The sequence below is a fragment of the Morus notabilis genome, unplaced genomic scaffold (genome assembly GCF_000414095.1).
Source record: "Morus notabilis unplaced genomic scaffold, ASM41409v2 Scaffold11, whole genome shotgun sequence".
Classification (NCBI taxonomy): Eukaryota; Viridiplantae; Streptophyta; class Magnoliopsida; order Rosales; family Moraceae; genus Morus; species Morus notabilis.
Window position 1 is genome coordinate 1,759 of NW_010360658.1, and position 25,024 is coordinate 26,782.

The 25,024-nt window shown below is 32.5% G+C and overlaps 3 protein-coding genes across 9 annotated transcripts; 1 reads left to right on the top strand and 2 right to left on the bottom strand.

Moving 5' to 3' along the window:
- The first annotated feature begins 5,528 nt into the window (after positions 1 to 5,528).
- Positions 5,529 to 8,058, top strand: LOC21397722 (zinc-finger homeodomain protein 6). 4 transcript variants are annotated; one of them, XM_024164847.1, is made up of 3 exons: positions 5,529 to 5,727; positions 6,223 to 6,298; positions 6,473 to 8,058. In XM_024164847.1, the coding sequence occupies exon 3, from the start codon at positions 6,961 to 6,963 to the stop codon at positions 7,894 to 7,896; it is 936 nt and encodes a 311-aa protein (XP_024020615.1). In that variant the 5' UTR covers positions 5,529 to 5,727; positions 6,223 to 6,298; positions 6,473 to 6,960; the 3' UTR covers positions 7,897 to 8,058. The 4 variants fall into 4 exon arrangements, with proteins under 4 accessions (XP_024020615.1, XP_024020617.1, XP_010095248.1 ...); XM_024164849.1 differs by having other exon boundaries at positions 5,700 to 5,717; XM_010096946.2 differs by lacking the exon at positions 5,529 to 5,727 and adding an exon at positions 5,805 to 6,046.
- A 2,144-nt stretch (positions 8,059 to 10,202) lies between these two features.
- On the bottom strand, positions 10,203 to 13,414 carry LOC21397723. Of its 4 annotated transcripts, none has more exons than XR_002902111.1 (4): positions 12,595 to 12,645; positions 11,771 to 11,886; positions 11,011 to 11,635; positions 10,203 to 10,902 (listed from the first exon to the last, which is right to left on the bottom strand). XR_002902111.1 is itself a non-coding variant. In XM_010096947.2 (4 exons), the coding sequence occupies exons 1-3, from the start codon at positions 13,210 to 13,212 to the stop codon at positions 11,538 to 11,540; spliced, it is 369 nt and encodes a 122-aa protein (XP_010095249.1). In that variant the 5' UTR covers positions 13,213 to 13,414; the 3' UTR covers positions 10,203 to 10,902; positions 11,011 to 11,537. The 4 variants fall into 4 exon arrangements, 3 of the variants coding, with proteins under 3 accessions (XP_010095249.1, XP_024020627.1, XP_024020626.1); XM_010096947.2 differs by lacking the exon at positions 12,595 to 12,645 and adding an exon at positions 13,055 to 13,414 and having other exon boundaries at positions 11,011 to 11,632; XM_024164859.1 differs by lacking the exon at positions 12,595 to 12,645 and adding an exon at positions 13,055 to 13,414 and having other exon boundaries at positions 11,021 to 11,635.
- A 2,918-nt stretch (positions 13,415 to 16,332) lies between these two features.
- Positions 16,333 to 20,694, bottom strand: LOC21397725 (ATPase family AAA domain-containing protein 3). Its single transcript, XM_010096949.2, has 8 exons — positions 20,288 to 20,694; positions 19,750 to 19,845; positions 19,397 to 19,507; positions 18,948 to 19,257; positions 18,698 to 18,788; positions 18,073 to 18,415; positions 17,800 to 17,948; positions 16,333 to 17,355 (listed from the first exon to the last, which is right to left on the bottom strand). Exons 1-8 carry the CDS (start codon positions 20,576 to 20,578, stop codon positions 16,842 to 16,844), a joined length of 1,905 nt encoding a protein of 634 aa, XP_010095251.1. The 5' UTR covers positions 20,579 to 20,694; the 3' UTR covers positions 16,333 to 16,841.
- Between the last annotated feature and the right edge of the window lie 4,330 nt (positions 20,695 to 25,024).

The window sequence follows — 25,024 nt, forward strand, 5'->3', positions numbered from 1 at the left end:
TAGTTCTTAATTTGTTACAGTATTTTTTTCTTATAAAAAATTTAAATTTTAAAAATCAGAATCATAAACCATGATTCTAAACTAATAAATTAAACGTTTACCTAAAATAAAAAAGAGTTAGTAGCTCAACGATAATCATTTTTTTATAATTGAATAAAAAATGAAAGGTTTTGACAATGAAACTATGCGGACAAAAAAAAAAAAAAAAAAAAAAAAAAAAAAAAAAAAAAAAAAAAAAAAAACACTAGTGTAGAAGACTTTGTCCTTTGCCTTGGACACATGTACACTCCACGTTCAACCAACAAGCCCATTTCTTATAATTTTTATTAAAATAATACTATAAAATACTGATAGTGTTAATAAAAATTATGTGAAATTCATACGTAAAATTCACATTCTATTAGTAATGGTAATTCACATCGCCGTGTCTTTAAGCATTTTTCTTTTTATTATGCTCAAGCATTCATTGTAATCAAAGATACTCTTGTACTCTTTCAAGCTCATAGGGAAATCATCTCCAACAAAAGCCTTGATTTAATCTCCAACAAAAGCCTTGATTTAAGATTGAGCTACTATAATTTTTTGGTATGCTCATCTACTGCATTTTTTTTTTTTTGCATTTTTTGTCTTCTATAGTTTACACATTTACTTCACTTGTGATTTAATTTCACGAAATTCAATGGTAATGAACAGTGGCAGAGTCACTTGAAGATGAGCGGGGTAGATATTAACTTTAAAAATTTTAAAATTTTATATTTAAGTTCCTATTAAAATAATATATGCTCTTATTAAAATAAATATATTTTTTTATATGTCCTCATTAAAATAATTTATTAAAAAAATTTAATATACACCTTTATTAAAATAAAAGATTAGCTCTGCTACTGACAATAAAGAATTAAAAGGAAATACATCATATAATTCCCGACGGTTAATAATGAAGTTGGAAAACCATTATCAATGACGATGATAAAAAATTGCTCAACGTGAATAGTTTTCTAAAATTAATGACTAAAAAAAGAATTAACTTTTCATGCTTTGACACCCCTTTTCTAGTTAGAGCAGGTAGCATTTTTTCTCTCTTTCTTTCTTTCTTTCTTCTCTTTTTTGTTTTGTTTTTTTGTTTTTTTTTTCTTTACTTCGGATTTTGTGGTAATTTTTTTTTCTTTTAACTTGAAGTATACTTTTTTAAGTTTGAAGATGTTTTTAGGATTTGACCGAAAAAGTGATGTCATGTAACTCACATGTACAATCACTCTCCCCTTACTACTTGAAAACAACTCACATACATACTACACAGTAAGGCATCAATCAAACCTCCATAAATCAACAAATGATATTTTGGTTACGCGTTCATACGTTAGAGGAAACATATCAAAATATTTTAAAATTTGGGAGTTAACATTAGATCAACACCAAATCTCAAAAGAAATTTATTAAAATTTGTCTGAAAAAGAATGATGCTATGTTTTATCAGGCACTAAATTTATCTAAATTTAAAATGACTTTATTGGTTGCACTAATCTATATACACACACACACAATACATACATATATATATATATATATATATATTTTAAAGACCAACTCCAATGTAGTACTAATATCAATTGTAAATATCACAACTTTTAGTGTCAAATATACAATTGACATTAGTACATTGGAGTTGGTCTTATATGATTCTAGAAATTATCTCAAGATTTTCAAGCCAAATATGTCATATTTAATTTGCTATTTTATTATTAGAATTCAGCGTTAAAATTTTCCTGAATAAAATTAATGACACTTAACAACGATAAACATGAATTTCATGCATGAGCTTACATCTAGTAATTATGGCATCAAAAAGTTTGTTTCTCAGATTAATTATCAGGATATCCATGGATCCACAACTTAGTTTAAAAGGGAGAAACGAAAAAAAAAAAAAAAGAAAAAAAAAAAAGAAATCCGCGTCAAACAATTCATGGCCACTGATTTTTGGGTGGTGGATAGAACTGGAATATATTGCAGGTTTCTCAAGCAAATTACTGTCGCTGAAAAATAGTCACTTTTTTTTTATCCAAAGGGTATCTATCTTTTTGACCTGCAGTAGTCAGAGGCAAAAAAGAAAAATGCTTGTGTAGATTTCAATTTGTGGTCCTCAATATTGAATGGAGATATGGAAGCACCAATATATCGATCACTTAATAGATGTTGGACGCCACAGAGAATCATCCAAAAATTGCAATTATTTATAAATAATCGCATTTAATCCTATCAATCTTGCAGGACTAAGTCCGAGAGCACATTGTCCGGATTCTATATTCTGTTTCGACCTTATTTGCCGGGACCTTCTACAAGACCCGTAACCACATAGTCCCACCCTATATAACTTGTAAAACCTCCACCTCTTATATCAACTAATGTAGAACGAACGCAAACAATGCTACCAAAAGCTACACTTGTTATGAGAGACGTAATTTAATCCTATCAATCACTCAATATCAGGCTCAAGACCGCAATGTGAGGCTCTACTTGATTAGGCCTTACTTCAAGGGCTCTTATAGTGTGTTTGGTAGAGTGGAAAAGGAAGAGAAAAAAAAAAATTTTAAGGAAAGATTTTGGAGAGGAAAATAGAATCTTAGGTTGTTAGAGATGAAATGAGGAAGGATAGAAGAGAAATTTATGGAGCCCATCAATTTTTAATCCTTCCAACTTTGGAAAGAAAAGAGAGGAGAAAAAAATTGACAAACAAGTGATGTGTAAAATAATTATTTTAATCTTAATCATTCGTCATATTTTTATTTGTATCAGTTTATTATTGTAAAATGCACTAAATTTAACATTTTGTTTTCATTTTTCTTTTTCTTCTATCAAAAAACAACGTAAGAGAAAATCTCCAATCTACTATTTTACTTCATCCACCAAAGTATTTTACTTTTCCTTCCTTCATCTTTTCTATCCATATCCAATCAAATATAGCATTACCGATGAGTAAAGACCGTATTTGAGGCCTAGATCAACTAAAGCCACATAAGCGAGCACAAAAAATAAAAATAAAAATAAACCAACATAGATTGTGTTCAACTTATATCATGCATCAATATAAGATACCGTGGATTTGGTGACAATTTGAGTCGTATTTGTGCTAACCTAAATTTTTATGTCGAATTCGAGTCAATCTACACCCATTTAGTGAAAACGTCACTCAAATTTGTACTGTTACAATTAATAAAAAATTTTTGAGTGTTAATCTATTTACTTAGTCTATTTATTATCTATATTTAACATTGTTCATCTAGGCCACAAATGTTATATTTTTCATGTAATTTAAATTAAATTTACTAAAAATGTTGTTAAAAAATATTTATTCATAATTATATACTTGTAAACCAAGTTTTATGTCTGTCAAATTTGTATAAAATCACGAAAGAGCCAAAAAATAAGAAGATCTAACATTAAAAAAACTTGACTTACGTTAAACGTATAAAAAAATCTCTCTTATATATATTAAATAAAAAATGCGGACCCGTTTAATTCGCTGATTCGAGTTTTTAATTCGAGTTGAGATGTGATTTTATGTGAGTGCTTTTTACTGTAGCAAAAAAGTTAGATGTGAATGTTTCTGAGAGCTTTTTACTGTAACAAAACTCGAATTCTAAACTCGAATCATCGAAATGAACGAGATCAAGTAAATTTTGTGACAAATTGTGTTGTGTCGAGTGTTGTAACTGTATTATCACCATGGTGGATACATTTTATATTTATAGAAGAAAATTTTAAAAGGCAACAGTTAATACGGTTTTCAATTACAAGCAGTTTAGCAACCAATTAAAGAGTAAGATATATAAAGGAAAACTTATATTAACGTTTATATATAGCTCTGGTGGGGAAGGGAAACCAAAGCAAACTATGTAAGTCTCGGCAAGAACATGGACAGCTTCCAAAAAGCCTATTACAACACAAGGTGGCAGTCAGAGTCAGCGACGAAAAATTGGAACACAGATTATTAAAATATATATTTTTTAAAGAAAAAACCTCAGAAAACAAAGCAAGGCTCTTGGTTAGGCTTTTGCCACGTCTCACAAGAATCGCAGCGATTACTTGTGCATGCATTTAATTAGAAAGACAGAAGCTGTCTTATTAGTTTAATAATTAAACTTTTTCGTTCCACTTAAATTAATGACATTGATTTATCGGAAATTGTTACCTCAGGTCCTCAACCATTGATAAGATAATCTTAAAAACTTAATTAAGAAACATTAAGTAGTTCACGAGATATTCCTCTCGTTTAGAGCCTCAACGATTAGTTCCCAATTATGGGAATAAAAATAAACAAAAAGGGACCTTTGAAAGGCCAATGTTTCCCAATTTGTTATACATTCAACGGCTTGTGTCGGGGTAAGATAGCAAAAAAGGGAGCACATTCAAACGTGGCCACATAGAGCGCACACACAATTAATTTAAAAAACAAAGATTAGAAATGCTTCAATAATACTCAAACTAAGAAATTAAAACGTTTGAAAGACAATAACTAAATTGAACATAGAAATTTATGGAAATGCTTATATTTTGTTTTCGTTCTTTATGAGCGTTGAAGGAAGAATATGATCGTCCCAATTAGTCCTTATATTAATAATGTCATAGCAATGGAATTAAGCTAGATATAGTATGCTCACAAATAGTGACACTAGATTTGTGGGCTTTGATTTCAAATATTGACTTCAATTAATAGATATCTTATCAACAGATAATCAATTAATTAGCGCGTTCTTAATGAAACGGTTATTAATTCTATAAGATAAACCTGATTATATGGCTAAGGCTCAGTATTACGAAAAGGGTAGGTAGCCAGTAGCTTGATAAGTCAAAAATCAATAATTCCAGCCAAAAAAAAAAAAAGAAAATTACTTTATTATTATTATTATTATTATTATTATTATTATTATTATTATTATTATCATTCTGGCTGATCAAAAAAGGGAAATTACTTGCTCAGGAAGAGCCGGTAAGCAAAGGGCCTATTATATACCTAAGAATGGCGTTATCAAAATGTTGTGGACTCAAGGAAAAACAGTGCATGACCTAAAAGGGGTAAGGGGGAGGTAAGAGTCAAATGATACACTATTAAAAGAGAGAGAGAGAGAGAGAACAGTCCCTCTTTAGATATTATCGTGACACTGTACCAGACAAACAAAAAAAAAGCAAAGCAAGTGAAATAGTGCACCACAACAAGGAGGATAATGTGTAATGAAGAAGGAAAAAGAGTTAATAGATAGAGAGAGACATGAATTGACAATAATAGAAGCTGAAGAACCATGAATTTACAACGGGAAAGAAACCCAAGAGAGGTGGTAAAGTTATTTTCAGCGAAACTGCTGCAGGCGCACAAACAGCCTCGTGTGGAGAGAGAGAGAGAGAGAGAGAGAGAGAGAGAGAGAGAGAGAGAGAAAGAGAATCTGACACAAACACACTAAAAAAAAAAAAACAAATGCTGTGATGTGGACCAGCATTCTCTACTTTAGTTCCCTCACGGCTCACCCCCCACAAGTGCTTAACTTCTTAGTACTAACTCTCTCTCTCTCTAGTCTGGAACTAAACCCCTTGTTTGACACCACCTTAAAATCTCTAATTGGGAATTTTACGTCTAACATTATATATATAATTCTCTATTATATTAAACAGTTTTAATCTAGGGAATTTGAGGTCGCAGGAAGATTCCAGGCAAACCAAGCAGAGTAATGTCAAGTCAGACATCTTTCTCTCTCTCTCTCTCTCTTCTTCGCTGGCTCACACAAATATTCATATGTATATATATAATATATATATATATATGTATTTGCGGGGGTTTTATTAGGGTTTCATAGAGTGGAGAAAAATAAGGGGCAATAATTAGTAACTGGACCAGAGTGCAGGCTGTGGGAGAGGACTAACATGAGCCTGTCGGTTGTTCTAGAAAGATCAGTACCACTGTTCTCCTCTCATCGCTCACTATGAGTGTATGCGTAATATCCAACCCAAAAAACTTGTTCCTTCGATGGATGGATTTTATGGGGTTGGATGGGTGGTAGGAAACACAAAGCAAAAACCCTTTTTCTTTCTTTTTTGATATGCATTTTTTTTAAAAACACAAAATTCTCTCACATGTTTTTCTCACTACTTCCTCATCTTTATGTTAGTTATTATTATAATTAGAATTCTTTTTTTCTTTTAGATATTCATCACCTCCTTAATTAAATGCAGAAACAAACTTCCCCCTTCGCTTGTGTTTTGCTCTCTTTGCTGGTGCAATTACAGCTTTGTCTCCTTAACTTATCAGGTAAGTTTTTTTTTTTTTTTTTTTTTTTTTTTTGAGCTTTGGTAGGGCCCTTACTTTCTTTCATCTATGGGAGAATAGGGATCTAGCTAGCTCTCCTGTTTGATTTCCAAATATATACTATTTGTTTTTTGTTTTTTGTTTTGTTTTTTTTTTTTGGGGGGGGGGGGGGGGCAGAATTAATCTCCCTTTACTTTGATCCAAATCCAATCCCATCCATCTCTAAAACACTCGCTTAATTACGTCTTGGGAAGCTGGGTTGAAATCAGTGGACGTTTGGTGGGTGAGCACCCAAAAATGTCAAAATCAAAATAAGAGAGAAAAAGAATACTAATCCTCCGTTAGCCAGTGATTAAATCTTTGATTAGAGGAGAGAAATTAGATATTGTCTAGCTAGGGGAGGAGAGGAATTATTAGGGTTGAGAAAGAAATGAAATTGCAGAAAAAATCACTTAGTTATAGCTACCTTATAAAGAACTAGAAATCATGAAAAAAATCTTTTAGTGAAGAGAAAATAATATTTTGGTGAAGAGAAAAAAAAAAAAAAAAAGAAGAAAAGGGTATTATAGCAGGATGAGATCAAGGTCAAGAGAAGTTGCGATAATAGAGACGAGAAGATTTAATGGAAGTACTGATGAGAGGGCGAGATAAAAGAAATTATAGGGATGATGAGAAGTAATAGTACTCTTGATTATAGCTCACCCAATAGGGATTCTTCTTCCAAGCTTTCTTCTTCACCCAGAGATCACCACCAAATAAACCATGGCAACACCACTTTCAATCCAGCTCCAAACCAAACCCTAGACCACCTTTCCTATCAACCAAACAAACCCAGAAGGGAAAATATTAGCAATCCTGATCCAAACCCCAATACAAATCCAGATCCAATCACACCAATTGCGCCGGTCAACGCCGTGAGATACCGGGAATGTTTGAGGAATCATGCCGCGAGCAAAGGCGGCCACGTGCTCGACGGCTGCGGAGAGTTCATGCCGAGCGGGGACGACGGCACGGAGGAGGCGCTGAAATGCGCGGCTTGCGAATGCCACCGCAACTTCCACCGGAAAGAGATCGACGGCGAGTCCCAGTACAATCCCAATCACAAGCTGTCAAGAAATAGTAACAATAATAATTCAGTAGTGCTGCCTCAACATTATCTTCCTCCTCCTCCTCCTACAGTGCTGCCTAATCACAATCCTCATCACCACTACAACCATCGTAATCATCACAATTCTGATCATCCTCAATATCCAGTGCATCACCACCGCCGTCCGATTGCGGCACCGGTGATGATGGCCTTTGGCGGGGCTGAGTCGTCGAGCGAGGATCTGCACATGTTTGATCACGATCATAACATCAACCAGTCGAAGGCGGCCGCGGCAGTTCAGCACGCCGGGGAGTCGAAGAAGCGGTTTCGGACGAAATTCAATCAGGAGCAGAAGGAGAAGATGATGGAGTTGGCGGAGAAGCTCGGATGGAGGATCCAGAAGCATGACGACCAGGAGGTTCAGCGGTTTTGCTCCGAAGTTGGTGTCAAACGACAGGTTTTCAAGGTTTGGATGCATAATAATAAGCAGGCCATGAAGAAGAAGCAAGTGTAAGGATGTTAGGAATTTGATGAAAACTAGATATACTTGATTCATGATGGTGATAATGTTGTGATTAATTAATTGTTAATTAGTTGTACTTAAAGAAGATGATAGCTAGATATATTTTGTAGTGAATAATTAGAGATGGAACATTTTCTTTTTTTTTTTTTTTTTTTTTTTGTGTGAATATAGTTGAAATGGATGGAGAGGAGGGGGTAGATTAGGGAGGTACTCTCTCTTCTTTCTCTCTTCTGATTTTTCTCAAGTTTTCTCGGTTATTTTTAGATTTATTGATTTAACTATCTCAATCTTGTTGATCTTCTTCGTTTGTGGAAAAACTAATCTTCTTCCCTTATGGAAATGCATGGAACACTACCTTAAACACACTTTAGCCAAGAAAAAGGAAAAGCAATATATAAAAGAAGAAAAAGATGAAAGGACTTTTTGATTTTTCATACAAGTACTTTTATATATCTTTAGCGCGTATATATGTCTCCTTTTTTTTTTTTTTGTATTTTCTTTTCGGTTCAAACTTTTTATACCCTGTTTGAATTTCTTTAAATTTTCTGCATTTGAAAACTTTAAATTTTCAACATTTTTTGCTTTCGTCAAAACCAAACACGAGTTTTACAGACATTTTGTCACTTTTGTAAGTTTGTAAGCTTGGCTTATATATGCTGAGTTTTAACATATTATTGGGAAATAAAATTTCGGTCTCGAGGATTGGTAATTTATAATGTCGGAAGATCTCTTTGCCATGGTTGCACTGAGAGGCAATGTAGAGTATTTATTCCACCTTCAGATGTCCAAGAAAAAGTTTCATAGAGAAAAAGTCTTTTAGGGGTCCAAACTATCTTTATGAACAACATTATCTCTGACCTCAATATTTGTGTGCAAATAGGCATTGTTATTATGTACGCCATAATTGAATCGTCTGCAAGTATTGAGTGAATATATGCTCCAAACATATGGCACACGTTTTTTTTAAAAAAAAAAAAAAAAATTGGGAGGGTAATTCCTCAAGTTATTATGTAGTAATTAAAAGTTTTTAAGTACAAAATATATGCATATATACATAAGGCTTATTTATCTTATGCTCGATCCCTTTTTTTTTTCCCTGGTGTATATGATACTAATATATATTCCTAGCCAATTTTCTTTAGCTGAAACAATTCTGACCAAAATAGGAAAATGTTCAAACAATTCTGACACTCATCTATAACGTTGTCAGTACATAATGGTATGGGAACCAACCACCTACTTTCACATTTTCTACATGATAGCGTTAATGCACTGCCATATACATACGTGTGTGTGTATATAGTGCTATTCAAAATTATGATGGCATTGAATAACATAACCGAAAGTTTGAACAAAAATTCAAAGTTTTTTTTTTTTTTTTTTAAGAGAAAACACTAGTGCAAAAAAGTTTGAACTGTGATTTAAACCTGCCAGACAAACGGGCAAAAATCTCTTCATACAATTCCTCTGAAAAAAGAAAACCTTCATACAAGACATATATATATATATAAATATATTTAAATTGGAAAGTAAGCAATGCCATTAAGAGTCTAGATATGTTATACTAATTAATGATTCTAATATAATTTTGGCTTTCTTATATTACGACAACATGACCCACAACCATGCTTTTTTAGAGACCAATATTACAAGGACTAGCGTTTATAAGAAACGTCTGTATCTAAATTAATAATCTGCTTTTTCCAGCAGGACCACTACAAGTCTGAAACCTATTGATAACATTACAAGCTAACCCACGTTTCCTAATAAGCATCAACTTATTGTTCTTTTGTTGAATCCAACAAGGATCAATTGGCCTCAATATTCATATACGTGGATCATTACTGATCGATTTTGTCTTAGTACTAGTACTAGTAAAACTCATCCACAAGAATGCAAAGAAATCACATTTTTGGATCCATATATAACATAAAGATGTAGTGAAGCTACAGACATATAGCTATATCTATTGGACCCCTAACAAAAATTGCATTATATTAATTATAACATATATCCATACACGTACACATACACATTGAAATTAGACGCGCACACACTAATTTATATATTATGTACATTTATATGTATCAGTATGTTTTGGATTTTGCAACATAAAAAGTTCATACATATTTCTACTAGGACCAGAATATTATTTGACAAAACTACAGCTCTGGGTCACTCATATCCACAAGGACAATAATATGCAACAAAAAATATATATATAAAGCTTCCTTTTCATATTAACGTTAAGACATACGAGAAGAGATCAAATTAAGCAAACAAAAGCTACAAGAATGTTCTCGCTATAATAAATTTTCGTATTAAAGAAAAGAAACAAACAAGGGATATAAGAAAATTGGTTACTCACTACAAGATCCAAATGTTTTCAACATGAGGACTACCCTCCTTATCCTTAGCGGGGTCTACTTCCTTTGTTATCCCTACCTATACTTTCTTCCTCTCCCGCGGCGGGGGAAGGATGCCGGAAGCAAAGACGATTGATCTTGTTGATTTAGTAGTTCGCTCAGTAAATCCTTCGTTGAAAGAGTAAGCCAAGCCTTCTTTTTTTCAGAGTCAAGTAGAAACGAACAAGGTCTTACGGAGCTAGAGGCTTAGAAGCAGCTAGGGGCTAGGAGCTAGGACTTAGAGATGAGGAGGGGGGAAGAAGTCACTCGTATGAGTTGTTGTTATGGTATGTAGTGCTCAACTGATAGGAACGAGTTACATAAAAGGAACGAGAGGTTAGGAGGAACGCAGTAGCTCCACCGATAGAGGGAGGGATGTTTTGGACTGTACCGATAGTCGCTGGTCCTTTAGGGAACGAGCTACATAAAGGGAGCGAGAGAGTGACAGTGGGTGGAAGTGAAATTCATATTACTTCAAATTTCATATATTAGATCAGGACTTACCTTCCTCTCAATCCGAATCGAGCACACCGAGAACGACAGACACCTAAGCATGAAAACGAACCAATCTACCTTTGTATCTTTATCTTCGCTGCACAAACAAAAAACAAGAACAAAGGAAAAATCATGAAATTTTGTATGTCACATCGCTGCCTCTGCAGTAAAGCGGGATAAAATTAGCTCAAGTGAAGGGGCCCACCGATACTAACGAATTTCTAATCCCACACACAGGGATGGAAGGGCACTGCTTCTTGCTAACCTCGTAACTTCACTAAGATGGGAGAGAGCCCACCTAGTATGACTGGTTATAGACGCGGGAGAAAGATCTCTATTACTTACAACCTTCGTAGAATTCATTCTCATGTTACTCCGATTCTCCCGGTTGCCTGCGTTTCCATCTTGATTTCATTCCAATGATGCTGCTATCAGCTAGCTAGAGCTTGAATGACTGATCAAAACAAACAGACGGAAAAGAATAAGATAAAGCGCCCTATCTCTTTAGCTTCATTGTAGTTATCTTCCGCTTTATCTTTCCCATCTCCCGTCTCTCCTTTCACCTTATAACCCTTGGATTCATTTCTCACATGAGTTTCATTAACATGATCTCTTCCGACATTCATTCCTTCCTGTACCATCCCTCCCTCTAGGATCATTGTCGCCATCCTCATCGTCGTCGTTGTCTGAAGCCTCCTTCTTAGCCAAGTTTATTCTCCTCTTAGCTTCATCCTAGGCATCTTTTGCCTTATCCAATCCGAAGGATCCAAACTCCTTCGCTTCGGACAATGCCTTGCCAGCCTTGCTGAAAGCATACTTTGATGTTCCTACTAAAGTAAATTAGTCAAATCACAAAGCGCAAACTACTCGTGATCTACTTGTTTCTTAGAGGGCATATTGTAAACTCCCACACTTTAAGTTAGTATAAAGATAATATTGAGTTAATCAGTGAATATATTACTTACCGAATCCAGCGGAGTTCATCATCTCAGTTGCTGTAGAGGCTGCTTCCCCCACTGTTTCTATCACATCTCGAGGTTTCTTCGCTTCATGACTTTCCCGGCTAAATCGGTCCAATCCTCTGGCATAACAAAACAAAATTGATCAGCAATAAACTTTTTGTTTTCTTTTCCGATTGAAATTAGCATTGATAATCAGTTAATTGTGAGGTAATGAGTACTACTATATTTAGTCCCCGTCTAGTTAACAATATTAGTACTTGTTTAAACGCGAAATTAGGTATATACTATATATAGTATAAGGGGAGGGAATATGAAGGAAGATTCAATGACTATATATGTATAAATGGGTGAAAGTTGAGAGAGCATACAAATTAAACCAAACGCATATTCAAGAAAATCACAACATCAAAAGTGATGGTCTTCGTATCTTGGTCATGTAGTGCAAAAGTGACATTTTCTAAAGCACAAGCGATCTATTATCATATCAAAACCATTCAATTTTATTAAAACATTCATTTCATCTTTTTTGGAAATAAAAGAAGTGATCAATTTGCGTACTCAACCGTGTATTTTATCCGTACAATATAGGTGTCTTGAGTCTTGACTCTTGAGAAAATAATGGGGGTGGTAGCTATAGGACATCCCTAACCACTAAAAATAAAAAATAAAATAAAATAAAACAACAATCTTCTTACTCCTCGCTTAAAGTTTATTAAAAAAAATAAAAGAATATCCAGAACAACTCAACGCAGCTGCAAAAATAAATAAATAAATAAAAGCACAGCAAAAAAGAACAAAGAAGCCATAGCCATTAAGAAGACGCCTACCAAATCGAGAAACAGCAAACAGAAGCAACCAGAACAAAGCATGATCCAAAAGGATGCCTCATGAAAAACCCAAATAACTCGTTTGATGTTCAAATAAGTTATATATATATATATATATACGTGTGTGTGTGTATTTGGCTCAATATATATATATGTATACTCCGAGTAAAACACATGCCTTTTTTTTTTTCAAAAAGAATAAAGACACAAGAAAGTGAATTATAAATTACAGCACTTTCTCAGCAGTACTGGAGATCACCAGATCTTTCATCCCATACAACTAACGCGGAAATTAAGGATACTATCAGACAATACCAAATGCAAAATACATATAAAAACACGTACCAATTAATGGAACACTCATGAAGTCTAGCTATTACTGTTAATGTAATAAGTGCACATAAATTCGTCAATTTGTAATGACTTTAAAAAAAAAAAAAAAAAAGGAAAAAGAAATTACTCGGAGAAGTTGTCAGAAGCCCAATTTCCCCAGGACTTAGATTTTTCCTTGATATCTTTCAACGTGCCATCCTCTGCCTTGTCCTCAGCAAAACAAAGAGCCAGCCATAACATCACCACCACCACCACTAACGCTGCACTAGTACTTCTCTTTGCCATCTCTCTCTCTCTCTCTCTCTCTCTCTCTCTCTCTCTCTCTAGAAAACGTAAAATAAATTATAATCAGACAAAAGCTTCATGACTTGTCGATTGTTCAGAGATGAATGGAGATCAATCCTCTCTTTGCAGATCCTACATATACGTAGTTTTCCGGGTCTTGTTTGCTTTGGTGTGGAAAATCGGAGAGACCGTTTTTTTTTTTTTTTTTTTTTCGGCTACGTGCCTGGTCAGGGGCTAACGTGGCGGTTTAATAAGAGCGTCAAAGGGGGCCGAAGAACTGAATGCCGCCACGTGTTGCACAGTTAGCCTGGGGATCTTTTGAGACGCGTCTTGTGTTTTTCCCCTACCTTGCTTTTGCTTCTCAAAACTACCAAGGATGGTTGGCTCACCAGAATTTTTCTTTTCTTCTTTCCTTTTCCCCATCTTTTTTAAACTTGTAGAAAAAAGTGTTATTTTGATGAAAAATTTTAAAGCGTATATTACACATTTATTAATCAAATTCTGATAGGAAAAAGGAAAAAATGAAAAAAAATTCAAACTAGTTTTTGCTACTACATTTTTGGTCTCACATCAGAGAATTGTCTGCTTTTTTTTTTTTTTTTTTTTTTTTTTTTTTTTTTTTTTTTTTATCTGAAGAGAATTGTTTGCTTAATAATGAATGTTCCGTCTTTCATATATTATTATTCTCGATTGATCATAGAATTGTTAAAAGAGCCATATAATTCGATTGTTTTTGTGCCTTTTTGGTTTTCTATTATTGAAACTAGATACATATTTGCTCTGCTCATATGTTCAATTAAAACTTAATTAGACCGCCTATGATGTAAATATTAACGATAATTATATATTTGACATTAAAATGTATAATACATGTTATTTTTATTTTTGTTCTATAAGTTTATTTGAAATTTAAGTTTTAAAAAATGTAAAAGTAAATTTTTTATTTTTAAATAATTTAAAAAGATAAAAGCTGTAATGATTAAATGAAAAAGTAACCGTATCAACTAATAAAAATTAAATGTCAAATTTATTATATGTTATATTTTATGAGAAATTTATCACAAAATACAATATATGATAAATTTATCACAATAAATAGTATTGTATTAAAAAATATTTTTTACACGTTAAATTTAGAGATACAAGTCGCGGCCCGTGAGCTGACTCAAGCTTATCCTGATATAATGTTGGGCCGGCATGACAGAGCATGACATTGTTTAAGCTACAGCCTAACTAATCAATATTGATGGATTCAGTTGGGACAAACATACCTCAACTCATGGGCTGAACGACACGACCCGTAAAAATTCATGAGTCAGGTTAGATTGCCCGTTTAGGCCCAAAATAGGCCGCTCGTCCAAGGCACATTGTTGCCCAACTTTTAATATATGTATATAATACATATAGTATTTTTTTTATAAAGTATTTACTATATACCTTTGCTATATATAATACATATAGTCATGTTTATAATCTGTGATCTTAGATATTTATGATACTGCCACTAATAGTACGTTGTAATTATAAATAATATTCATTTTTTTATATGTTTTTATTTGTCTAATTTTTATTTAGTAATCTTGTAAATATTTTATGTACAATTATTACGACTATATTATTTGATCCTTATCCAGATTTTATTCCTTTTTTTTTTGAAAAAGTTTTTAATGAGACATACATAAATAAAGTATTCTTTTTATATATCTATTGACTATTTAGATTTTTATATTTGTTAAATTGTTTAGAAATTTAAAAACAAATATTTAAAAAAAATAACAAAAAAATTGACAAAATGCATGTCAAGATGGCTGCCCAATCTAAACCCATAATGGGCCAATAAATGGGTCAGTCCATCTTGGCTTATATATCGGCTCATATAGGCTGGCCTAATAACGTCCCATGATACGGCCTAACCTGGCCCACAATAAATAGACCCGTGGGATAGGTTGAGTTGAGGTTTGGTCTTTCATGGGCAGGCCCGACACGGCCCACCAAAATAGTGGGCGGTGTCGGCCGCACCCATGGCCACGTGGTCCAATAGAGAATGGGTCGGGCTAGGCCGGTCCATTCTTACATCTCTAGTTAAATTTATAATTGGTAAATTAATCATAACATTACATTCGAGAAGCTTACTTGTAGAACTTATACGTGTTACAAGGTCATTGTGTCAATATTAGTGTGTATTTCTATGATTTGAAATTAAAAAAAAAAAAGAAATTATAGCGTACACATATCACCATCATATATGATAGATAACTTTATTAGGATACTCTATTATTCCTATTTAAAAACATTATGTTACATAATTCTTCCAAAAAAAAAAATTAATGCGTACACTTTTGTTTTGAAAGGGGATATACAGTTGTGAAAAAAAAAAAAGAAACTATAAGAAAAAAGGAGACTGAAAAACAAATACAATTACTTTAATAAGTGATCTAAATTAGTATCAGAGATATATATTCCCACGTGCTTAGAGATTTTAGTTGAATTTTGCTTTAAAATGATGTTTTCAATATTTGGAAAACAGAATCAAGTTTCTAATTTTCGGGCAGGGCTATATATAAACCTGGTGTTACATAAGATTAGAAAATAACCTTCAATGACTAACGTCGAGCTACAAGTTTGGACCGAGTCAAAAGGATCAGTCCGAGGCCAGTCAATGTTGACCCGGATCTGACCCAGCACTAAATTTTTTTTAGCTTAAAGCAGAACTGTGCTGACTCTATCACATTTAGAACAGTGCGGTCCAATCCGAACAACATATTTTTAAACATTTTTTTTAAAATACCTAATAAAATTTTGATCCGGTCTTGAACTTTTTAGGTTTAGGACCGAGATGGGCCAACCTTCTATCTTTTAAAACCAGACCGGACCAGCCTGAAATTTTCCTTTGAACCACCGGCCCAGGTCGGACGACCCAAACTTACACCTCTACATCTCTAATTCCAACAATAAACTAGTTCTATTTTTTTCAAGAAAATAAATTAATTCTTTTAATCCTCACACATTCAGGAAAAAACAAAAACTACTTTTTTCTATATGTAAAATCTAATATTTTAAAGCTCTGTCGAAATTTTGATCTGAGTTGCGACCAATTTATAGAAACAGGTTATTTAAGAATTTAAGGAACAAAAATAGAATATCAATTAGCTTATACAACTTTTTTGTTTTTCAGTTGCCTTGGATCATTCTGTAAATACCATAAACATAGATTCGTAACAAACATCAACAATCTTCTCTAGCCTCCTTCAACTTAAAAGTTGTGCCTTCTGTCTCTCCTAAGAAATAAAAATTCCTTCCAAGTCCTCCAATACAAATTGTGAATATAACCAACAATAAAGTAAAAATAAATGTGACTTCACCTATTACCTAAACTTTATTTGGTAACGAAAAATTCTTTTTGAAAAAGAAGACAATTATAAGATACATCCTCCATGCATCTTCACCTGAATGCTTTGACTTTTCAAGATGAGATCTTTTTTCTGTAAACCAACATGCTTCAAACGACAAAATTTTCCAAATCAAATCAATTGCTAGACGTAAATTAAGAGCAAAAATTTTCCACTTTTTCGGCTTCTATAAGACCATAAATATGCAAAATGAATCAATCGGGCAAGATCTTTTCTCGTCTACACTGGCTGACCACCTTCAGCTGCTAGTTTAATTCTCTGGTGATGCTCTGCAACCTTATAATCCACAATTTGCTTGAACAACTGGGAATCCAAAACACAGTCCGGTTGGCCATACACGGCTGCTTGTACACCGGCCACGAGTTTAGCAATCTCACGGCCAGAGAAGCCTTCTGTTTTCTTGGCAGCCTCGCGGATCGTGTCATCAGAAAGATCCTTTACGGTTATGTTCTGTGGCTTTTTCTTGAACAAGTGCCCCCATTTAGATGAGTCGTCACCACCCTCACCGAATATGTACTTGTTCAAATAAAGCTTTAGCAGTTTAAAACGTTCCTCTTCCCCAGGAAGTGGGAATTCCATGACCTCGTCGATGCGGTCGGTGATGGCACTGTCAAGATCACCAGGCCTGTTTGTAGCGAGGACCAGAACAATGTCTCTAGACTGATCTCCAGTTCGGAATAGCAATGCATTTAGAGCACTTCGTTGAGCTTCACTCATATGTGTACTATTACGTCTGTTATGGGAAAAAAAAAAAACCCTCGTGTTTACTTACTATTAATATACCAAACTCCAAGGAAAAACTCAAAATCATTCTTTTAAGCAAACACTAGTTTAAAGATATTAATTATTTGGAGACCTTTGTTTTTCCATTTCATTATATATCACACAGAATTATCCGAACCATAAACAACAGAATCAAAAGGAAGGAAACAGAAATAAAGGTGGGAGGGAGTTCTTGCTTTGAATTGAACCTCTTACTGAACCAACATAAAGATCCACGGAAAGAAACTGCTACGACCATGCAGGATGTATTGAGCCACAACAGAGATAAAGAATTATAAAGCAGAAGCTTTTCCTCACAATTATCTTAGCATAGTTCCATTTATCTTGTGGAAGAAGGGAAAAAAAAAAAAAAAAAAAAAAAAAGAAGGGGAAGAAGAAGACAAGTACCACTTACTCGCAAAGGAAAGCATCTGCTTCATCAATAAAAAGGAGTAGACCCTTCTTTGAGTTTTTTGCCCAATCAAATATTTGATGGATTTTTGTGACAGCCTGTGGGCCCAGCGGAGCAACATCACCTCCTGTCATCATGGCATAATCCAGACCCTGCACAAGAACACCATAATGGATCAAAATTAGCAATTGTCACTTACATGAAGCTAGAAATTCAAAAGGTACAGACAAATAGGTTTCAGTAATCAGATCACGAAGCCATGACATAAAACAATACCGATTTTCGAGCAATTTCTCTTGCAACCATAGTTTTTCCAGTCCCTGGGGGCCCATAAAAAAGCATATTCCGAAAGGGTGCCTGGTGAGCCTTGGTGTTTGCTGTAGCTCGAGCAAGGTGCTCTATTCTCCTCTGCAATGAAGGATGGAGAACAATGTTTCCAAGACCCTTCTTATTTTCAAAAGTGCCAGCTGTTGCTGCTGCTGTACTATAATTCAAGACTTTATTCTTGGCTTGAGATATTAGCTCTGACCCCGAAAATCTTGACATGGATGATTCTCGAATCAATGAAGGCTGTCCTAGAATTCGATTAACATAACCCCATATAACTCTAGAACCTTCTCTGCAAAAACAGTGAGGAACATCAGAAGGCACTTAGATATCGTACCATCTCAACAACACAATGATGCACGTAAAACCCATGTAAACTCTAATTAAGTTGGCATCATGGGAAGGATTTTAATAAATGATGCACCATCCACGAAAAGGACCAACACAATACTATATTTCTATTAATGGACCAACACAATACTATATTTCTATTAATGGACCAACACAATACTATATTTCTATTAAAGAAAATAGGGGATTTAGTTGAAAGCACATAAAAGAACAGCTTATGAACCTTGTCGTATAAACACCAGCAGCCAATGCTGTAGCTCCTCCAACAGTCATAAGTAACTTATTCCGATCAGTCAGTAAAGTTCTAAAGCCACCTGCAAATTATAGTATAGAAAGAGTTACATCTGAGATATTGATTAATTTGAACAAAAATACTAAGATCATATCAACCGGAAATTCTTTTCCATGAACATTGGAACATTGAGGATAATGAGCACTCATCATTTCTAACACGTCTGATCAGTTCTGTATACCTTCTATATGACTAAAAGTTGTATTTATTGCAGCAAGCCATTTTTCTTTTTCACCACTCATCCGTTCGATAAGCATTCTCCTGTTATGGTCCTCAGTTAATTTTGCTTCATGGACCCGACCTTCAGCCTCTGCCATAGCCTTAACTCTTATGGTTTCCCGCTCAATTTCAGCTCTCTCTTTTTCTGTCTCTCTCTGTTGAGCTTGAATTTGTTCCTCAGTCGCTCTCCGTGCATGTTCTTTACGTACGGAGGACTCCTCTTGCATCTTAACCAATTCAACATTATGTCGCCTCTGGGCTTCATGATCTGTCTGCAAACAAGCCAATAAATTTAACCGTTTCATTTATTAATAACCAGTGGACATCTAAATGAATTAAGGTATGTGCAACTTCTTGAGTTTAAAGTTCCAGTTATTGACTTAAGAAAATACAATTAATTTCATTATGCACCTGCATTCTCTTTCTAGCTAACTCATCTTGATATCGCAAATGCTGTGCTTTTGCCTGTGCTTGTTGCTGCACTATTTTCATTTGTTCTTCGGCCATTTGCCTTTGACTTTCCTGCCAAAAGGATGAATACACGGCACAAGTTGAGGCACATTGGAGAGACAGAAAACAAAAGGGAAGAAACAATCTTATATTGAAAGACTAAATTTAGATGAAATTATAATCAAATTGCCAGAGGTATAAAGTGCTCATGAACAAAGATACAATTAAATCAAAGGAACACAAGTATGAATTTCAACCAGAAAATAGATAGAACATAAGAAGTCCTAAAAGTTATGTGACAGATGGTAACCCACAATGTCCTTTTGAGCTTGAATTACTTCGTAATGCGCCTTCTCAGCGGCCACCTCAGCAAGGCGGATCTTTTCCTGCTTTCTCATGAGATCAAAGACCTGAAAGATAACACAAACCCACATGACCAATTTAAACAACTCTAATCTCAAATCAACATCTCTGCTCTCTGTTCAGTTTCAATGAAAAGCTAAAGAAAAGGTTCTAAATTCATGCAAATGTTACTTTCCTTGGAAATTCGGAATTGTAGTTCTCCAACTAAATTAAGCCAAATCATTACACTGTGGTTAGGCTTATTCATTGAATTTATGTAAGAATGACAATGTATAATTTTTCTACATAATTGAAAATAATATTGGAAGCAGAAGAGCCAAAATTTGATACTAAATAAATTGGTCTGTGCATTTCTCCCGACATTTCAATTCCTCCTCAGTAAAAAAAATAAAAATAAAATAAGAAAATCTCAATTTTCTGCTACTTTCACAAATTTCGTCGGAAAAGCAAAATGTATCGAATAAGAATAGAAATGATAAAATTATAAACCTGTTTAGCGTAGGGAGAGCTATTTATTTCGCGAAGAGCTTTGGCGCCTCTCTCCAACGACTCAGGGTCGAACCCGGACCCTCTCGGCTCTTCGGCCGCCGATGCTTCAGAGCCCGATTTCGCATTGCCGGTTTGATCAGACAAAGAAGGGTTTGAATGAGAAGAAGAAGAGGACGGAGATGAAGAGAAATAAGGGAAGCGAAAGGAAGAGTCGGCGTGAGTTCCGACAGATGTAGATGATAGTAACGCCACCGCCATGGCCATGCACGAGGAAAATTTTGAGGCCGCCATTGGTGAAAGCTTCGAGCTTTGATTGGTTCTAACAGAAGATTGGCAAATGGTTCATGGTTTCGGTGTTTTGGAGGTGTTTAAGCTTAAGCTTTAACGCCTGGTGCGAACATAGACGATAAACCCTAATTCGCAGTGTTTAAAGGTTTTTTTTCTTTTTTCTTTTTAATATGAAAATATAGAAAGAAAAGAAAAGGACGGTGAAAGACGGTCGGGATTGCCTGCGGAGCAAGCTCTCTACAAATATTTTCTCGGCAAAAATTAGTTAAAGTGGGTTTATTTTACTAATTTGAGTTTAAAATTTAATTTTTATTATAATAAAAAAATTTTAAAAGTAGTTAATTTAATTTTTTTGTTACAGTAAAAAATTATTACATAAAATTACATCTCAATTCGAATTAAAAATTTAAATTAATGAACTAAATGTGTTCTAAATAACCTTATTTTTTTTACCCACATTTTTTAAAGATCGACATTTTATTTTATAAAAATGCTCAAATTAATGAACTAAATGTGTTCTAAATAACCTTGTTTTTTTTACCCACATTTTTTAAAGATCGACATTTTATTTTATAAAAATGACCATTTTTTTATTTTATAAAAATGATCATTTTCTTAAAGAGTCAATTAATTATTGACCTACTGTCAATCAATAATACTAATGATTTATTAATAATTTATCATTAATAAACATATAATTTATTAATTAAAATTAATTAATTATTAATTAATTTTGGTTAATTATTAATTGATATTAATTAATAATAATGAATTATTAAGTTAATCAGTGATAAATTAAAATTAATCTATGATAGACTGCTAAGTCAATTAGTGTTTGGCTAATAAATTAATAAAAACAACTATTTTTGTAATTTTACAAAATTTTGGCCATTATTTAAAAAATCCTTTGAAAAGCATTTGTGTTGAAATCTCTATTTTCTTGTTATTATTATTATTAGTTGAGCCACATGGAACAACATTGTAAGTTTGGTCTTGTATCAAAACACATATAGTATGTTACTTATTAGGATTGGGGAATGTGAGTAGAAAATGGGAATCAAACATATGTTTACTCACTCCTTTTTTATCCTAAAATATGAGTGAGATTGGTGGTCCCCACTTAAATTTAAAATTAAGAGCATCTCTAGTGCAATGCTATAATTAAAATGTCAATTACAAATTTAGCATTTGAGTGTAAAAAAATACTCTCCAATGTAATGCTATTTGTTGTGCCAAATTTCTCATATGATATACTTTGTAGCAAGTTTCCCGCTAAGTATAACATATGAAAAATTTGACATTTGATTGTTATTGGTTGAAATGTTTGTTTTTTCATGTAATCATTACAACTTTTGTATTTTCTAATTATTTTAAACATAAAAGTTTCAAAGCTTAATAATTATGGAAAAAAGTAAATTTAACATTTCAAATAACATTATGCATTGGAGTAAAAAATGAAAATAACATATCATATCACACTTTTTAATGGTAAATATACAATTAACATTAACATTTGCATTAGAGATGGTCTAAAGAATCAGATTGACAATCCTATACTCCCTCCGCATTATTGTCCCATTCATGATATTAATTTATTATCTCGTCCCTAATTTATTTATAAATATAAAATTCAAAATTAAATTCAAAAAATAATAATTACTACCTATGTTTATATTTTATTTACCTAATATTATAATATTAGCGTAACTATTATTAACTTTTATTTAATAAATATGTACTTAATTTTTTATTAAAATAATAATGTACTTTAACTTTTGGAACTCTATTTTTATTTATTTTATTCAAAATTTGAAAATTTATTTTTATATTATACATAATTATGCAATTTATATTTATTATTTTACTGTCCTATAATTGTCTTAAATATTTTCATTAAAATTAATTTTAATATAATAAGTACACAATTTATTCTTAAGTTAAAAATACAAAATTTACTTAAAGGGTATATTAGTACTTTTACACCGGTTTAATTTAATTTTGTATGTAAGTAAACGCATGAATGAAATTTGAAATAACTTTGATTTCGAATCTTATCATTGAGTCAACAACTTATTTTGACTTTAATTCATCACTCTGAATTCTACCCACTCCGAATCCTGCACATTCCGATTCATGTCTATCTCAATTAGGCGTAGTCTCCTTAAAAGTGAAGTCCATAAATGAGAACAAGAAAAAAACAGGATATTTAAAAAATCTCATAAAAAGAATTAAAGTTATATAGGAGTTTCGACAAGAAAAAAATTTGGAACATATTTAAAAGCAATTATTTTAATTAATGAAAAGAAGTATTTGAATGAGGATATTGTAAGAAAAATAAAATGTTAAAAATATTAAGAGAAAAAATTGAAAAGACAATGGACAAAGAAAGAAGAAGAAGAAATTAAAAAAGAAAAGAAAAGATAGAAAGAGAAAAAGTTAAAAAAAAGAAAAAAAAAGAACTAAACTTATATGGCAGTTTTTGGAAAAAATAAAATAAAATAAAATAAGCATCATCATATTTGGAAAAGGAATTATTTTAATTAAAAAAAGAAAGTAAAAAAACAAGACTAAAAGAATAATAATAAAAAAGGTTGTCACATGGCAATTGGGGAAGCCTATTTAGAAGTGAATAATAAAGAGGACTTGGAGATTAGATTATATTAAATTAGACAAATTGAATTAAATTAGATAAAGAAATTGTAGTAACTAAATTATTTTAGTCGGGGCAAAGTAAGAGAAAAAAATGACTTAAATGAGTACATTATAGTAAATAAACTGTAGAAGAGTTCCTTGCTAAAAGGAAAAAAAAAAGGAACAGAAAAATAAATTGAGAAAGGAAAAAAATAAAAAAAGTGAAGAAAATGGAAAAAAAAAATGCAATGGGACGGGGTGGGAGCGGAGGATGATTTCTCATCTCCATTCCCGCTACTCTAAACTATTCTCATCCCCGTTTTATGCGCTTAAGGAGGGGCGAGTCAGAGTCGAGAATTTTCCATTGAAGGAGCTTTTTCCATACCTGTTCCACTCTCAATCATATAAGATTATACATTTCAAAATTATTGTAATTTAATGTTTTATGCGCTTAAGGAGGGGCGAGTCAGAGTCGAGAATTTTCCATTGAAGGAGCTTTTTCCATACCTGCTCCACTCTCAATCATATAAGATTATACATTTCAAAATTATTGTAATTTAAAATAAAACTAGAGTAGAAATTCATTATAAATTTAGAGTAAAATCAAAGATTTCAACAAAAAACTTAATTCTTAACGTATTGCAAATTGAATTTAAAAGTAATAACTAATATATGAGCAAAAAGTTTAAAAACATCCAAATATAAACGTAAATTATTTTTCCTTATTTATTGTTAATAACTTTAATTTTTATTAAATAGTTACACATTAATATAAAGCAGAGACGGTGTAAAGAAGTACTTCCTTCATCCACATCTCATCAGGAATTGAGGATTAGATTTTATCTCCATCTCCATTTTATCTCCGATAATTGTCCTCCATCTTTGTCTCCGTTTAGAGCCGGACTCCGTCCCCGGAACATTGTCATTCCTAAAAAATAAAGGGTATAGAAGGAAAGTAAAAAAAAAAAAAAAAAAAGGCAAAAGAAAAGAGAGGAAAAAGAACAAAGAAAAACCTGACACCATGTGAAAGTGAAGAGAAAAGTGGTTTCGCTATTTTATGTACGTATGTGTGTATAGATTTAGGAAAATACGTGCTTTATTTTTTTTTTTTCTAAAAAAAAAAATCTTTGCAATTCACTAAAGTAAACTGAAATTTTTTTGTCTTGTCTGTGCTCTCTCTATTCGGTTGATTTCTCAAATTTTGATTGATTTTTCATTTTACTGCCATCTTTTATGTTTATTTTTGTTGTTTTCCACTATGTTTCGTAATTCTTTTTTATGAACTTTCCTTTAATTTTGTTCTTTTTGGATGAAATTTTAGAGCGTGTTTAGAATTGATTTTAAAAATTTTTTTTACGTTTTTTGAGAAAGAGAAATTAAAATAATGAGAAGATAGCGTTTGAAGCAATCAAAGATAAAAAATAAAAATAAAAATAATTTTTTAATTTCATATAAAATGAGAGAGAAATAAAAAATTAATCATTTTTTATTTCTTATTTTCATTTGATACTCTCTCGAACGGAGAGAGATATATACATATATATATATATATATATATGCATAATTATTCTATTAATGGGTTATTTCTTTACATGAAAGAAATATTTTCATTTTCTTATTTAATATATTATTTAAAATACTATTATATATTTTCAAAAATGTATAACCAAACGGAGTTTTAATTTTTTCTTATACTGAAAATAATCTCTTAATAAAACTACTAAACACATTTTTAAAAATAATTTTTGCTTGATATTGAAAATGTTTTCATTTCTATTTTCATACCAAAAAAAATATATTTTGGAATGAGTTCAGAAG